This window comes from Rhynchophorus ferrugineus, unplaced genomic scaffold (assembly GCF_030347505.1).
Source record: "Rhynchophorus ferrugineus isolate W39M unplaced genomic scaffold, kcgeb_rfMv2 rfM5, whole genome shotgun sequence".
Lineage (NCBI taxonomy): Eukaryota > Metazoa > Arthropoda > Insecta > Coleoptera > Curculionidae > Rhynchophorus > Rhynchophorus ferrugineus.
Window position 1 is genome coordinate 24,182,861 of NW_027472584.1, and position 17,213 is coordinate 24,200,073.

The following is a 17,213-nucleotide window of genomic DNA, read 5'->3' on the forward strand; positions in this document are numbered from 1 at the left end:
GTATTTGATTGTAATGTTTTTGATAAAATATATGTCTTCCATTTTCAGTGATGAATATAAAAGTTGCTCCATAAATATGTTTTTTAATTGAAATCGTAGTATTAGTCTAGATATAATGGCAGTAATATTTAGAATATATATACTTTATATAGAAGGTAGCTTACTAGTTCTTTACTAGATCGATATATTATGTTCATAAATTTACAGTTTCTTTCCGAGAGTTTAAAGAATATAAGTTATAATATGGCAAAGGATTTTAAACAAGGAATAATATTAATTTACTTAAAAACCTGTATTATTCAAAGAAAGAAGAGGTGATCGGTTGAACGGAGATATAAAGCGAAACTGAGTATATCAATCATTCTGGCGTCTATTTTTAGATATCCCACTCTTAAGACTATTCAAATAAGGTACTCAGACAACAATACAGTACTTTTCGTATAATACAACAGTTCCCTCCTAAAGAAAAAAACACAAAAATGGACGAGGTCGTTGTCTCATCTGTTTAGTTTATAGTTCTAATAAAATTAAGCTTGAAAATCGCCTGTACTTTCTTCCCCTAGTTTACTTTTGAAGATCTCCAAAGGAACACTTTTGTTATTTTTGAGTCTCTATAGGACGCTAGTTTCAAACGCAAACAGATATGGCTTCCGGAAACCCATCGAAAAATCGCCCGAAGCGGCGTTCCCTGTACTATATGGGTGAAGAATTCCTGAAACCCTGCTTGTCCATGCAAAATCCACCCGAGACATTGAAACTAATACTTAAGTTTCGCCGTATTTTTTACCATATATTTTCATGTATTTATTTCCATGTATATACATGTATTTTCAACTAGGGTGATATTGCCCTCTTTTGTTGATATGGTTGAGATAAATTGATTCGTGGACAATCTCCATGATGAGATCCATCGATTCTGCGTTTGTCTGGAGTAAAATTCACGCCAGGTTCCTCTACTGCACACAAAGCAGGATCAAAGTAGAAGATTGGCTGGCATTCCTTGGCGAAAAAAATCTGTACATATTAGAGTTCGACGTAACCCTACCGGAGGCTTACTTACAGAAGTTCAGGAACGTAATTACTGACATTTGGCTGTTTCAATTGTAAAAACACAGAAAGAATGTTACATCTTCTACTGGAGCATGCGAAGAGTTCATAAGAGAACTGAAATGTCTCTCCTGGTTTTCTTAAGGCTGATCGAGAGAATATTGATGGATTTTGTCGTTCCAGTGCCCCAGGTTGAAGACAAGTAGGAGGAAGAGATGGAGAAGAAAAAGCAAATGAAAGAAATTACTCCTCGTGTTCGTAGAGTACGGAGTCGTTTCTGTTAATTTTTTATGTGTGCTCGGTCTTGTAAAATAACATTTTACCATTGACCTATATTTCATTTTATTGTTTTTTTATTAAATATATATCCTTTTATAGTCAGTGATGAATATACGAAATTCCTATGGACTATATTGATTAACAGCAGCTCTAATTCCAGCTTGGTGGCCCTTTATCTTGAACTGTGATATATTCGTCGGAAATCCACAGACTAGGGATGTTTTCCAAGGTTTAAATATTTCTTATTTAGAATAGTTTATAGATAGGGTCTTTGGGCATTTTCAATCCACCTTCTGAAACATTACAGCTGCAACTGTACCTTTTGACGTAACTAAATTTATCCACACCAAGGAACGCTAGGAGTGACTGCGAACGATTGACAATACGTCAACATATTCTTTTCATGATAGTTAATTTTATGCCATTTTAACTCAATGGATTCACTAGAGAACAGCCTTATAATCTCCCTGGAATTCTACCGACTTTCAATTATAATATGTGAAAAGATATAGAAACCAACAAAAATTATTGATCTACTTTAAAAACTATTTTATTTTACGGAAAGAGTAGGCGACTGGTTGAACGGCGATACATAGCGACACTGAGAGTATAAAAAGGTCTGCCCGTCTAACTCGTTCACCATTCAGGTAGTTTTAAAATATATGGCTCTTGCGCATGACCGTTATAGCCATGGGCGTAATGTTTCACTATATAATATACCTTCCTCTTCAAGAAACGGTGACAGAGATTTATCTGGTCATTATTCCATCTATGTTTTTGTTTCTTTTTGAGTATCAATTGGACCTTCATCAACCAATTTGCCGTTAAAGAACTTCGAAACAGTACTGTTTCTATCCAAATTTTCATGGTGTCCCTCTATATAAAGTACTTTTAAGTTTTGGCGACTCCGAATTCCATTAATCTACGGTTGCAAAACTATGCTACTGCAACCTGCCTTTGGCAGTCATTCATCCTGAACTGCAAGCTTCGTTACAAATTCCGGTAGAATATGTTGATTAACAGCAACTTTTATCCACATTTGGTCGCAGGTCGCCCGAAATATTTCTTGAACAGATTATTCAAAGAAAACATAGAATTAAATATATATTAAGACATAACTGAAAATAGTTAAAGTTAAGAACTTAGGTTTTGTGAAGTTTTCAATAATGTCTGCGATAAATCCTCTAAAACTACTATATTTCTGCTATTAATTTAATTATTTTTAGTATATATAAGTCTATAATTTAACAAAAGGCATTTTTTAAAAGAAATTAGTTTATTCTCAAAGAACAAGTAACAATTTTGAACTTCTAAAACATCTAAATTTATAGATACACATGAAGATGTAAGATTGAAATTGATAATTCTACATAACATCTACATTTCTTTTAAGGCCTCTTAATTTTCTGCCACTAATTTAATTATGTTTTAGTACATGCAGGTCTGCAAATTAACAAAGAGTATCTCTCTTTTAAATAAATTGGTTAATTCTCAATGAACAAGTGGAGTTTTGGAACATCTAATAGAAATTTTATAGGTATCTCTTTAGGTATAACACTGAAAGTAGCAACTCTACATAAGATATATGCACTAGTATGCACATAATACTGAAGATATTGATAAGAAATAAGAGTAATTAGAAAATGTGTCCACTTGGAAAAAATATATTCATGTTAGTATCACAAATCCTGACGGTATTATTGCCTTTAGATATATGCATTAAGATCGAGATTTGCTTATACCTTGTCACTTTCCACATATTAGTTTATGATCCCCTTGTATTGATCCCTTGATCCCCATTATTTTGTTGAATATCAAATACCAAAGAAGTTTAATACCTACTGGTTTTCTTGAATTCTATTTATTACTTGACTCTGATCATCAAGGACATAGTTCCTAACGATATACTTCAAAATCGCTGAATTTACAAGGTTAGACTAAATATTTCTTAACTGTGAATGAATAAAATATTCCATGAAAATGCATAAATTGAAAAGAAACCTATATTTAATCCTAAATTAACGAGTCCTGTAAAAATAAATAAGGATTCGAAGGATGGGAAATGATTACCTATACACGATATGTTACCTATAATTTGGTGACTATACATTATTTTAGTATTATTTCAGATTTTTATTAGATACTATTCGACATAATTTATGAAAATATTTATTAAAACGTATATGAAATTAACTAAGTTAAAAATGTTTCGTTTTGTGGACTTTTCAATAATTTTTGCGATGAACCCTTTAAAACTACTATTATCCTCTTTTAGTAGTTCACGTATTATTTAGTATAAGTTTAGGATTGAACAAAAAGCATCTTTCTTTTAAAGAAATTTGTTAATCCTTAAAGGAAAAGTGGAATTTTAGAACATTCAGTAGAAATTTTATAGATACGTTCCGAGGTATAACATTGAAACTGATAACTCTACATAAGATATGTGCTCTAGTATATATATATAATCTTGGAGATATTAATAAGAAAAAAGAAAAATTAGGTAATTTGTCCACTTTGAAAAAAAGATATTCAATTAGTATCAGAAATCCAAACTGTATTCTTCCCGCTAGTTCTATGCATTTGGACACTTGGTTATTCCTTTTTTATTTCTATGTATTAGTTTTTGATCACCTTGTATATATGAAGAAAGTTTTGTATTTTTTTAAATACCATGTTTCAAAGAAGTTTAAAAACCAATAGGTTTTTTCGAATGTCATATATTTCTTGTCTATGATTTTCAAGGACATTCAAGTAATTTATGAGATACACTGTATCTTATCAATCTATATATGTTGTCAAAAATATCACGCTGGACCATATAAGATGTATAAGAACGTGAACTTATCAAATTTAGAATCAGGAAAGTTATTTTACTCCTTATATACTATAGGTATACCTAAAATCTTACCTGTAGGTGTGCCTGACAATTCATGTCAGTTTGAAGTTGTCGCAATATTTTGAACTTCGCTCCGCTTTTTTTTCCTTTTTTTTCGGGAAATATAACGTGTGGGTGAACATGGAGTACAGTTATTCGAACACGTACCTTTTCTGCTACTTAAAAGATAATGTGCTGGAAAAACTATTGGAGTATGTGGAAAATCTCTTGAGAAACCGGTAAGCGTCCAAATATCTCAACACAAATCGCACTAAAATCACTTTACACTTATTGTTTGGGCACTTAAACGTCGTAAACTGTCTCCAGTAATAGTTTTCTTGATATTGTAGACGACACATTGAGAGATTAGCCGATCAGGGTCGAGACATATTGAACCGTAGAGAAGCCCTTTTGAGGGAAATCCACAGCCGAAAATTCAGCATGTGTCTTGAAGAATTACGTGCCATATTTCACTACAGAATACACAAAAAGGAACTTGTTGAACGCTGGATCAAACAGTACAACGTGAACGAACAGGATGACCCAGAAGCAGAGACTCCTTTAACTCGAAGACACAGCTCCATATTTTGAATTGTTCGACTTGAAAAATGTTCCACCAATCATAAAACAAACACTCAATAGTGTTTGCTTCAAAATTGTACGTTATAAATAAAGAAAAACATTAATTTTCCTGAGTTTTCTTGCTTTGGGCCCCCTGGGGTTTCGTTGCTTAAAGAATTGTCATAGAGCTATACTTTCCACCTACCTTATTTTACATAAAATAACATCAAATAATGTCGCTTTCTTCATAAATATATCTTCATAAATTCCAGTAATATTTGGTCATTGGTAAAACAGAGAATAATACATTTTTCTCTGTGTTTTTATAAACTACAACTGTCAGTTTCGTTTTCACGTCAATGTCAATGATATGTTAGGTTATAAATATTTCATAAAATATACTCCTTATGGCTTTATCTTTTACCCATTGTATAGAAATATTCCGATTAATACGGGGTTACTACTTGCTGGTTTCTTTGTGGGATCTTATAATGCTCTTGACTATATACTACGGGGGGATATATTAAAGATATTCATATCTAAACATGGTAAACGGCATTACATTCTTATAAATAGTAACGTTATTATTGTATAAATTATACACGCGTATTAAAATTACATCAAAATTTTTAGTGATTTTAAAATCAAACATTATATCTGTATGAAAATATATAACTGACACTGCATTTTCCCTGTCATTGTCGACCAATAGAAATAAGCCTCGTTGCCTGGCAACGACTAATAACAGGAAATAGGTCGTTTTAGAATATTCTAGAATATTTTTGACGTTAGGGCCTAGTCGCCATCTTGAATATTCACTTATCTGACGCTTTTCTGGTGCTGCTGCAGATATTTAGTTCTAATTGTTGAATTAAATAAACAGGTATATATAGAATATGCTTAATTGTTATTATTGGGTAAAATTACGAGTCCGTATTTATTATAAACTCGTATTTTCTTGCGGGACACTAATTTCAACCACAAAGAAATATGGCTTCCGGAGACCTATCCAGAGATCCACTGAAACGGCGTTCCCTATCCGATATAGGGGAAGAATTTTTGATAACCCTGCTTTCCCATGTGAGATTCCTCTTAAACCTCCAGTAAGTACCAATTTCGTCGAAATTTTGTTTACCAACACATTTATTTTCACCTAGGGTGTTACTCTCCCCCTTTATCGACATGACTGAAATAAATCGATTTGTGGACGATCTCCATAGAGAAATCCACAGGCGTCGATTCCGCGTTTGCCTGGAGGAAATGCACGCCAGGTTCCTCGATTGCACTCAGAGCAGGACTAAAGTGGAAGATTGGCTGGCATCCCTTGATGAAGAAGATCTGAGCGTTCCAGGATTCGACGTAACCCCACCGGAGATTTACTTCCAGAAATTTAGGAACGAGGTTACCGATATTTGGTTGATGCAACTGGAGGAATACAGGAAGACCGTTTCAACTTCTACTCGAGCTTTCGATTATGACCGGTTTATAAGAGAACTGAGGGAATCTCTGCTGCCTTCTATGATAGAGTACGAGAGAATGGTTATGGATTTCAAGGAAGCTGGACCCAGCTCCCGTCCCGATCCAGTACCAGCGATAGAAGACAACAAGGAGGACGAAAGACAGAATAAAAAGGAGAAGAAAATCTTTCCCCGTCTTCGTAGAGCACACAGCTGCTTCTTTTAATTTTGTATTTGTGTTCGGTTATGTAAACTAACGTTTTACCATTAACCTAAATTTCCTTGTAATGTTTCTGTTAAAATAAATGTTCTTTTATATTCAGTAATGAATATAAAAGTTGTTCAATAAATATGTTTTTTTAGTTGAAATCCGACTATTAGTGTAGATATAATGACAGTAATGTATAGAATATGTATTTTATATAGATGGAAGTATATTTCTTAAGACAGCATCAGATAATAATCTCATTAGTAAGGGTTTATCCATTCTTTAATAGATTAATAGGTTATGCGCAGAAATTTACAGAAAAGATGATTTGTAGAAGGTCGGTTCAAAGTGATACTCCGGATATAAATCATCTGTATTTCTATTTTTAGATATATCACTTGTAACGCCATTCAAAACGATGGCCCCTCAAATTGCCTTACAATCTTTTTCGTATAATGCAACATCTACCTCATCTAGAAAAACCACAGGAATGGACGTGTTCGTGGCCCCCATCTGGACTGTTAATACTTTTAATGAAATTAAGCTTGAAAATCGCCGGTACTTTTTTCCCCTAGTTTTCCTTTGAAAATCTCCAAAGGAGCACTGATTCTGGGTCTCTATGGGACGCTAGTTTCAAACGCAAAGAGATATGGTTTCTGGAAACCTATCCAAAAATCCCCCGAAGCGGCGTTCCCTGTCCTACATGTATAAAGAATTCCTGAAACCCTGCTTGTCCATACAAAATCCGTTCGAAACTTTGTAAAATATGTATTACTTTTACCATATTGTTTGCCAAATTGATTTGTGGATAATCTCCATAGAGAAATCCATAGATCTATCGATTCCGTCGAATCTGTCGATTCTGCGTTTGCCTGGAGTAAAATGGACACCAGGTTTCTGTACATCACTCAAAGCAGGACCAAAGTAGAAGATTGGCTGACATCCCTTGGCGAAGAAGATCTGAACATACTAGAGTTCGACGTAACCTCACCGGAGGTTTACTTCCAGATGATCAGAAACGAAATTACCGACATTTTTCTGTTTCAATTGTACAAACACAGAAAGACTGGTACAACTTCTACTGGAACATTCGAACAGTTCATAAGAGAACTAGAATAGTCTCTGCTGGTTTCCACGAGAGAGAACGAGAGAATGGTGATGTACTTTGTCGTTTCAGCGTCGCAGTCTCTTTCATCGTTCCTCGTGTTCGTAGAGTACGCAGCTGCTTCTTTTAATTTTGTATCTGTATTAGGTCTTTTATAACATTTTTACCATGACATTTCACCATTGACCTATATCTGAGTGTAATGTTTTTGATAAAATATATGTCTTTTATTTTCAGTGATGAATCTAAAAGTAACTACATAAATATGTTTTTTTTTTAAATTGAAATCGTAGTATTAGTCTAGATATAATGACAGTAATATTTAGGATATATATACTTTATATAGACGGTAGCATACATTTATAGATAAAATATATAGCGAAATAACCTCATTAATTGTGATCTCTCTGTTCTTTACTAGATCGATATATTATGTTCATAAATTTACAGTTTCTTTCCGAGAGTTTAAAGAATATAAGTTATAATATGGCAAATGGTGTTAAACAAGGAATAATATTAATTTACTTAAAAACCCGTTTTATTCAAAGAAAGAAGAGGTGATCGGTTGAACGGAGATGTAAAGTGAAACTGAGGATATCAACCATTCCGGCCTCTATTTTTAGATATCTCCCTCTTAATACCATTCAAATAAGGTGGCCCCTCAGACCACAATACAGTACTTTTCGCATAATACAAGACTTCCCTCCTAAAGAAAAAAACACAGGAATGGACAAGGTCGTTGTATCATCTGTTCAGCTTATAGTTCTAATAAAATTAAGCTTGAAAATCGCCTGTACTTTCTCCCCCTAGTTTTCTTTTGAAGATTACACTATTATTACTTTTTTATTATTATTTATTATTCACTATTTTTGAGTCTCTATGGGACGCTAGTTTCAAATACAAACAGATATGGCTTTCGGAAACCCATCGAAATATATCCCGCAGCGACGTTCCCTGTCCTATATGTGTGAAGAATTCCCGAAATTCTGCTAGTCCATGCAAAATTCGCCCCAAACTTTGAATAAGTATTACTTTTGCCGTGCTGTTTTTTATCGATATGGTTGAGATAAACTGAATTTTGGACAATCTTCACGGAGAAATCCATAGTCGTCGATTCTGTGTTTACCTGGAGTAAAATGTACGCCAGGTTCCTCTACTGCACGCAAAGCAGAACTAAAGTAGAAGATTTGCTGGCATCCCGTGGCGAAGCAGATCTGAGCATATTAGGGTTCCACGTAACCCCACCGGAAGTTTACTTCCAGAAGTTTAGGAACGAGAATACAGACATTTGTCTGTTTCAATTGAAAATACACAGAAATACTGTTACAATTTCTACTGGAGCATTCGAACAGTCCATAAGAGAACTGAAATAGTTTCTGCTGGTTTCCATGAGAGAGAACGAGAGAATGGTGATATATTTTGTCGTTCAAGTTCTCGACTAGATCCAGTGTCTCAGGTTGAAGACAAGAAGGAGGAAGAGATAAAGAAGGAAAAGGAAATGAAAGAGAAATAAATCGTTCCTCGTGTTCGTAGAGTACGCAGCTGCTTCTTTTAATTTTGTATCTGTGTTAGGTCTTGTAAGTTTCGCCGTATTTTTTACCATATATTTTCATGTATTTATTTCCATGTATATACATGTATTTTCAACTAGGGTGATATTGCCATCCTTTATTGATATGGTTGAGATAAATTGATTTGTGGACAATCTCCATGATGAGATCCATCGATTCTGCGTTTGTCTGGAGTAAAATTAACGTCAGGTTCCTCTACTGCACACAAAGCAGGATCAAAGTAGAAGATTGGCTGGCATTCCTTGGCGAATAGGATCTGTACATATTAGAGTTCATCCTAATTCTACCGGAGGTTTATTTACAGAACTTTAGGAACGAAATTACCGACATTTGGCTGTTTCAATTGTAAAAACATAGAAAGACTGTTACATCTTCTACTGGAGCATTCGGACAGTTCATAAGAGAACTGAAATGTCTCTGCTGGTTTTCTTAACAGAGAACGAGAGAATATAGATGGAGAGATGGTTTCATTGTTCCAGTGCCCCAGGTTGAAGGCAAGTAGAAGGAAGAGATGGAGAAGAAAGAGCAAATGAAGTAATTCACTCATCGTGTTCGTAGAATACGCAGCCGTTTCTGTTAATTTTTTATGTGTGCTCGGTCTTGTAAAATAACATTTTACCATTGAGTTATATTTCATTTCAATGCTTTTTATTAAATTTTTTATTCCTTTTATATTCAGTGATTAATATAAGAAACTCCTATGGACTGTATTGATTAACAGCAGCTCTAATTCGCCTTTGGTGTCCTTTTACCTGGAACTGTGATGTATGCGTCGGAAGTCCACGGACTAGGGATGTTTTCCAAGGCTTATATTTCTTATTTAGAATAGTTTATAGATAGGGTCTTTGGGCATTTTCAATCCACATTCTGAAACATTACAGCTGCAATTGTACCATTTGACGTAACTACATTTATCCACACCAAGGAACGCTTCGAGTGACTGCGGAACGATTGCCAATACGTCAACGTATTCTTTTCTTGATAGTTGATTTTATGCTATTTTAATTCAATGGATTCAATAGAGAACAGCATTATAATCTCCCTGGAATCCCACCGACTTTCAATTATAATATGTGAAAAGATATAGAAACCACAAAAATTATTGATCTACTTTAAAAACTATTTTATTTTACGGAAAGAGTAGGCGACTGGTTGAACGGTGATACATAGCGACACTGAGAGTATAAAAAGGTCTGCCCGCCTAACTCGTTCACCATTCAGGTAGTTTTAAAGTTCATGGCCCTTGCGCATGACCGTTATAGCCATGGGCGTAATGTTTCACTATATAATATACCTTCCTCTTAAAGAAACGGTCACAGAGATGTATCTGGTCATTATTCCGTCTCTGTTTTTTGTTTTTTTTTTGAGTATCATTTGGACCTTCGTCATCCAGTTTGCCTTTGAAGAACTTCGAAATAGTACTGTTTCTATCCAAATTTTCATGATGTCCGTCTATATAAAGTACTTCTATGTTTTGGTGTCTCCGAATTCCATTAATCTACGGTTGCAAAACTATGCTACTATAACCTGCTCTTTGGTGGTCGTTCATCCTGAACTGCAAGCTTCAATACAAATTCCGGTAGAATATGTTGATTAACAGCAACTTTCATCCACATTTGGTCGCAGGTCGGCCGAAATATTTCTTGAACAGCACATTCAAAGAAAACATATAATTAAATATATATTTAAACATAACTGAAAATAGTTATGGTTAAGAACTTAGGTTTTGTGAACTTTTCAATAATGTCTGCGATAAATCCTCTAAAACTATATTTTCTGATATTAATTTAATTATTTTTTAGTATATATCAGTCTATAATTTAACAAAAAGCATTTTTTTAATAGAAATTAGTCGATTCTCAAAGAACAAGTAACAATTTTGAACTTCTAAAACATCTAAATTTATAGATACACACGAAGATGTAAGATTGAAATTGATAACTCTACATATCATCTACATCTTTTTTAAAGCCCCTTAATTTTCTGCTACTAATTTAAGTATTTTTTAGTACATGTGCGTCTACAAATTAACAAAGAGTATCTCTCTTTTAAATAAATTGGTTAATTCTCAAAGAGAATGTGGACTTTTAAAACATCTAATAGAAATTTTATAGATACGCTTCCAAATATAACATTGAAACAGGTAGCTCTACATAAGATATATTTACTAGTGTACGTGTGATATTGAAGATATTGATAAGAAATGAAGGAAATCAAAAAATGTGTCTACTAGGAAAAAAATTATATTCAATTAGTATCAGAAATCCAGACTTTATTCTTCCCTTTAGTTCTATGCATTAGGACATTTGCTTACATCTTGTCACTTTCTATATATTAGTATTTGAGACCCTTGTATATTTAAAATCCATTTAGTATTTTGTTAAATATCTTATACCGAGGAAGTTTCAAAACCTAAAGATTTTCTTGAATTCTATTTATTATTTGACTATGATCATCAAGAGCATACTTCCTAATGATATACTCCAAAATCACAAAATTTTCTAGGTTAGACCAAATATTTCTTAACCGTGACTGAACAGACTATTTCAAGAGAATGCATAAATGAATTAAAAAAATTAAAAAGAAATATATATTTAATCCTAAATTAACGAGTTCGGTAAAAATAAATAAGTATTCGAAGGGTTCTAAATCATTATCTACAAACAATATAAGGGATAAACCCTTTAAAACCACTACATTTTCTGCTAATGGTTTACATATTATTTAGAATATATAAGTTTAGAATTTATCAGAAAACATCTTTCTTTTGAAATAATAGGTTAATTCTCAAAAAAAGTGGAAATTTAGAATAGGTAATAGAAATTTTATAAATACATTCCCAGGTATAACATTAATATAAAATTATAATATAAGATATTGATAAGAAAAAAGAGAAATTAAATAATTTGCCCACTTTGAAAAAATTTCATTTAATTTGTACAAAAATCCAGGCCGTATTCTTTTCTTTAGTTCTATGCATTTGGACACTTGGTTATACCTTGTCACTTTCTATGTATAAGTTTTTGATCACCTTGTATATATGAAGAAAGTTTTGTATTTTTTTAACTACCATGTTTCAAAGAAGTTTAAAAACCAATAGGTTTTTTCGAATGTCATATATTTCTTGCCTATGATTTTCAAGGACATACAAGTAATTTATGAGATACACTGTATCTTATCAATCTATAAATGTTTTCAAAAATATCGCCCTGGACCATATAAGATGTAAAAGGACGTGAACTTATCAACTTTAGAATCAGGAAAGTTATTTTACTCCTTATATACTATAGGTATACCTAAAATCTTACCTGTAGGTGCGCCTGACCATTCATGTCAGTTTGAAGTTGTCGCAATAATTTGAACCTCGCTCCACATTTTTTTCTTTTTTGTTTTCGAAAAATATAAAGTGTGGTGAACATGGAGTACAGTTATTCGAACAGGTACCGTTTCTGCTACTTCCAAGATAAAGTGCTGGAAAAACTATTGGAGGATGTGGAATATATCTTGAGAAACCGGTAAGCGTCCAAAAATCTCAACACAAATCGTACTAAAATCACTTTACACTTATTGTTTGGGCACTTAAACGTCGTAAACTGCCTCCAGTAATAGTCTTCTTGATATTTTAGACGACACATTGAGAGATTAGCCGATAAGGGTCGACACATTTTGAACCGTAGAGAAGTCTTTTTGAGGGAAATCCACAGCCGAAAATTCGACATGTGTCTTGAAGATTTACATGCCATATTTCAGTACAGAATACACAAATAGGAACTTTTTGAACGCTGGATCAAACCGTATAACGTGAACGAACAGGACGACCCAAAAGCAGAGACTCCCTTAACTCGAAGACACAACTCCATATTTTGAATTGTTCGACTTGAAAAATGTTACACCAATCATGAAACAAGCACTCAATAGTGTTTGCTTCAAAATTGTACGTTACAAATAAACAAAAACATTAATTTTCCTGAGTTTTCTTGCTCTGGGCCCCCTGGGGTTTCGTTGCTTAAAGAATTATCATAGAGCTATACTTTCTACCTACGTTATTTTAACTAAAATAACTAATAATGTCGCTTTCCTCATAAATATATCTGTATAAATTCCAGTAATATTTGATCATTAGTAAAACAGAGAATAATAAATATTTCCTTGTATTTTAATAAACTTCGACTTTTTTTTATTAGTTAAAATCTTTATTAGATAGGCTTAGTACAATCTTAATTTACAGTTAATTTATTACTACTATTCTGTTGTACTTGAATTAATTCACAAGCAAGACGAATGCGAGAAAATACATCAATTATTCATCAATTATAAAATTATAATATTTTATAGCTATAGTTTACACTAAAGGTATACAATTTATATAAGTTATAAATATTTTATAAAATATACCCCTTATGGCTTTATCTTTCACCCATTATATAGAAATATTCGGATTAATACGGGGTTACTACTTGCTGGTATCTTTGTGGAATTTTAGCATGCTCTTGGCTATATACTACGAGGATATTTCAGAAAAATTCATATTTAGAGTCGGTAAAGGGCAATACATTGTTATAAATTGTAATGTTGGTATTGTATAAATTATACACGCGTATTAAAATTACATCAAAACTTTTTGTGATTTTAAAGTCAAACATTATATCTGTATGAAAATATTTAACTGACACCGACATTAGACGCCTGCATTTTTCCCTGTCATTTTCGACCAATAGAAATAAGCCTCGTTGCCTGGCAACGACTAATAACAGGACGACCGTTTTCGATTATTATAGAATATTTTTTCACGTTAGGCCCTAGTCGCCATCTTGAAGATTCATTTATCTGACGCTTTCCTGGTGTTGCTGCAGATATTTAGTTCTAATTGTTGAAATAAATAAACAGGTAAATATAAAATATGCTTAATTGTTATTATTGGGTAAAATTACGGGTCCGTATTTATTATAAACTCGTATTTCCTTGCGGGACACTAGTTTCAACCGTAAGGCGATATGGCGTCCGCAGACCCACCGAGAGATCCTCCGAAACCATGTTTCGAATCAGACATAGGTGAACAAGTATTAATATCCATGCTTGACTGGTTGAGATCCGTCCTAAGCCTCGAGTAAGTACCAATTTTGTCGTAATTTTTTTGCCAATACATTTGTTTTCACCTAGGGAGATGATGGCCAGCTATGTCGATATGTCCGAGATCCACAGAATGGTGGAGGATATTCATAGAACATTGCACGTGCGTCGATTCCGCTTTTGCCTGGAAGAAATTGTCGCCAGGATCCCGACCAAAACCAGTCCGCTAGATAGAGAAGAAGAAGAAAAAAAAGAGGAAGATTAAAATAATCATTCCTCGTAATCTTAGCGTATTTTCTACTTAGTTACTTTCTTACTACGTAGCTTCTTTCAAATTTGTATTTGTGTTCGGTCATGTAAACTAACGTTTTACCATTGACCTAAATTTCGTTGTAATGTTTCTGTTCAAATAAAGTTTTTTATATTCAGTAATGAATGTAAAAGTTGTTCAATAAATATGTTTTTCAGTTGAAATCGTTGTATTTGTCTAGATATCATGATAGTAATATTTAGGATATATATACTTTATATAGACGAACGTATACATCTATAGATAAAGTATGTAGCGAAATAACCTAATTAATTGTGATCTGTCTGTTCTTTACTAGATCGATATATTAGTTCAAAAATTTACAGTTTCTCTCCGAGAGTTTAAAGAATATAAGTTATAATATAGCAAAGGATTTTAAACAAGGAATAATGTTAATTTACTTAAAAACCAGTATTATTCAAAGAAAGAAGAGGTGATTGGTTGAACGTCGATACAAAGTGAAACTGAGGATATCAATCATTCCGACGTCTAATTTTATATATTTTTCTCGTAAGACCATTCAAAGAAGATGGACACTCAGACTACAGTACAGTAGTTTTCGAATAATAAAATATATCATTAAAATACCTCTTCTAAAAAAAAATAGGAATGGACGTGGTCATTGTGCCTTCTACGCAGCTTATAGTTCTAATAAAACTAAGTTTGAATATCGCCTGTACCTTAGCTCGCCAGGTTTCCTTTGAAAATTATCGAGATTGTACTATTTCTACTCAAATTTCCATGGTGTCTCTCTATGGAATTGTTTTCCAAGTTTTCGCGATTCCAGATTACATTGGTCTATAGGTAAGGAACTTAGCTACTACTATATGCCTTTGGTGGTCGTTCATCCTGAACTTTAAGCATCTATCCGAATTCCTGTAGACTATGTTGATTAACTACCACTTTACTCCGTATTTGGTAGCCATATATCTAGAACTGTGATGTATGCGACGGGAATCCACGGAATAGGGATGATTTTCAAAGCTTATATATTTCTAATTTAGAATAGCTTATAGCTTAGGTCTTTGGACATCTTTAATCCACTCTCTGAGACCTTACAGCTTCAGGTGTACCTTTAGACCGCAATACATTTAACAACACTGCGGGACGATTGCCAATACGTCAACATATTCTTTTCTTGATAATCAATTATATGCCATTTTAATTCAATGGATTCAAAAGAGAACAGCCTTATAATCTCCCTGGAATCCTACCGACTTTCAATTATAATATGTGAAAGGATATAGGAAACAACGAAAACTATTAATCTACTTTAAAAACTATTTTATTTTACGGAAAGTGTAGGCTACTAGTTGAACGGCTATACAAGGCGACACTGAGAGTATAAACAGGTCTGCCCGTCTAAGTCGTTCACCATTCAGGTAGTTTTAAAATACATGGTTCTTGCGCATGACTGTTATAGCCATGGGCATAATGTTTCAGTATATAATATACATTTCTCTTAAAGAAACGGTCACAAAGATGTATCTGGTCATTATTTCGTCTCTGTTTTTTTTTATATCATTTGGACCTTCGTCATCCAGTTTGCCTTTGAAGAACTCCGAAATAGTACTGTTACGAAACTAAGCTACTACAGCTCGCTTTTTGGTAGTCGTTCATCCTGAACTGCAAGCTTCGATAGAAATTACGATAGAATATGTTGATTAACTGTCACCCTAGTCTTTATTTGGTGGATTTTTACCTGGAACTATGATGCATATGCCGTGAATCCACGGAATAGGGATGTTTTTAAGAGCTTAAATATTTCTTATTTAGAACAGTTTATAGTTAGGATCTTTGGGCATCTTCAACTTACCTTCTGAAACGTTACAGCTGCAGTTGTACCTTTAGACCGAACTACAGTTAACAACACCAAATAATGCTTCGAGTAACTGTGGAACGATTGCCAAGACGTCAACTTATCTTGTTATCTTGATATTCCATTTTAACTGAATGGAATTCAAAAGATAACAGCCTCGTGGTCTCCTCGGAGTCCTACATTCTGCGTCAGTTATAACATGCAAAATAATTTTAAACACAGAAAGACTGTGAAATTGCTTTATAAACCATTTTATTCAAGGAGAGTGGCGACTAGTTGAACAACGATACCCAGCGATGCTGAGGGTAAAAATCCTTCAAAATAGATTGCCCCTCAGATCACAGTACTGTTTAGATAGTTAATTGTTTCCACTAACATTCACAGCTGAGCAAAATAGATATTGTATCATATTGCATCTGTAGATAACGGTGTTGAGATGTTTTAGGGAAACCAATGGTATAACTAAAAATACACTTTATTTTCTCTCTTCTTTGAGTAAAATACCCAAAGACGAGAGGTTTTATTTAAACCAATAATACAAAAAAGTCTTAGGTTTAATTCCTCAGTCCTTACATTTTTTTATTTCTACGCTTCTTTTGTTCAGTGCTTAATTTCAATCAATGCTTCTATTAAACATGCTGGCAATTAAACAATTCTCTTTAATTCATTTAATACTGTTATCTTTAAATTCTTTTTTCTTAATTCTGTCTAATTCTGATGTCCTTCTTAGTGGCCAATCTTCAGTCAATTTTTCATTAACTACGTTTTCTGGGAACAACTATCTTTAATTCTTCTAATACTGTTATCTTCAAATTCTTTTTTCTTAATTCTGTCTAATTCTGATGTCCTTCTTAGTGGCCAATCTTCAGTCAATTTTTCATTAACTATGTTTTCTGGCCAAAAATATCTTA

The 17,213-nt window shown here is 33.3% G+C and overlaps 2 protein-coding genes and 1 long non-coding RNA gene across 5 annotated transcripts in view; all 3 read left to right on the plus strand.

Moving 5' to 3' along the window:
• LOC143197535 (lachesin) overlaps positions 1-17,213 on the plus strand; it is a 543,053-nt gene that overhangs the window by 208,980 nt on the left and 316,860 nt on the right. The gene's annotated exons all lie outside the window — the stretch shown is intronic.
• LOC143196846 (uncharacterized) lies at positions 4,157-6,494 on the plus strand. Of its 2 annotated transcripts, none has more exons than XM_076404715.1 (2): positions 4,157-4,440; positions 4,552-6,494. In XM_076404715.1, the coding sequence occupies exon 2, from the start codon at positions 5,945-5,947 to the stop codon at positions 6,443-6,445; it is 501 nt and encodes a 166-aa protein (XP_076260830.1). In that variant the 5' UTR covers positions 4,157-4,440; positions 4,552-5,944; the 3' UTR covers positions 6,446-6,494. The 2 variants fall into 2 exon arrangements, with proteins under 2 accessions (XP_076260830.1, XP_076260831.1); XM_076404716.1 differs by having other exon boundaries at positions 4,552-4,892.
• LOC143197265 (uncharacterized) lies at positions 13,900-14,557 on the plus strand. 2 transcript variants are annotated; one of them, XR_013005965.1, is made up of 3 exons: positions 13,900-13,990; positions 14,080-14,210; positions 14,264-14,557. It is a non-coding gene; the product is annotated as an uncharacterized LOC143197265 (long non-coding RNA). The 2 variants fall into 2 exon arrangements; XR_013005964.1 differs by having other exon boundaries at positions 13,953-14,210.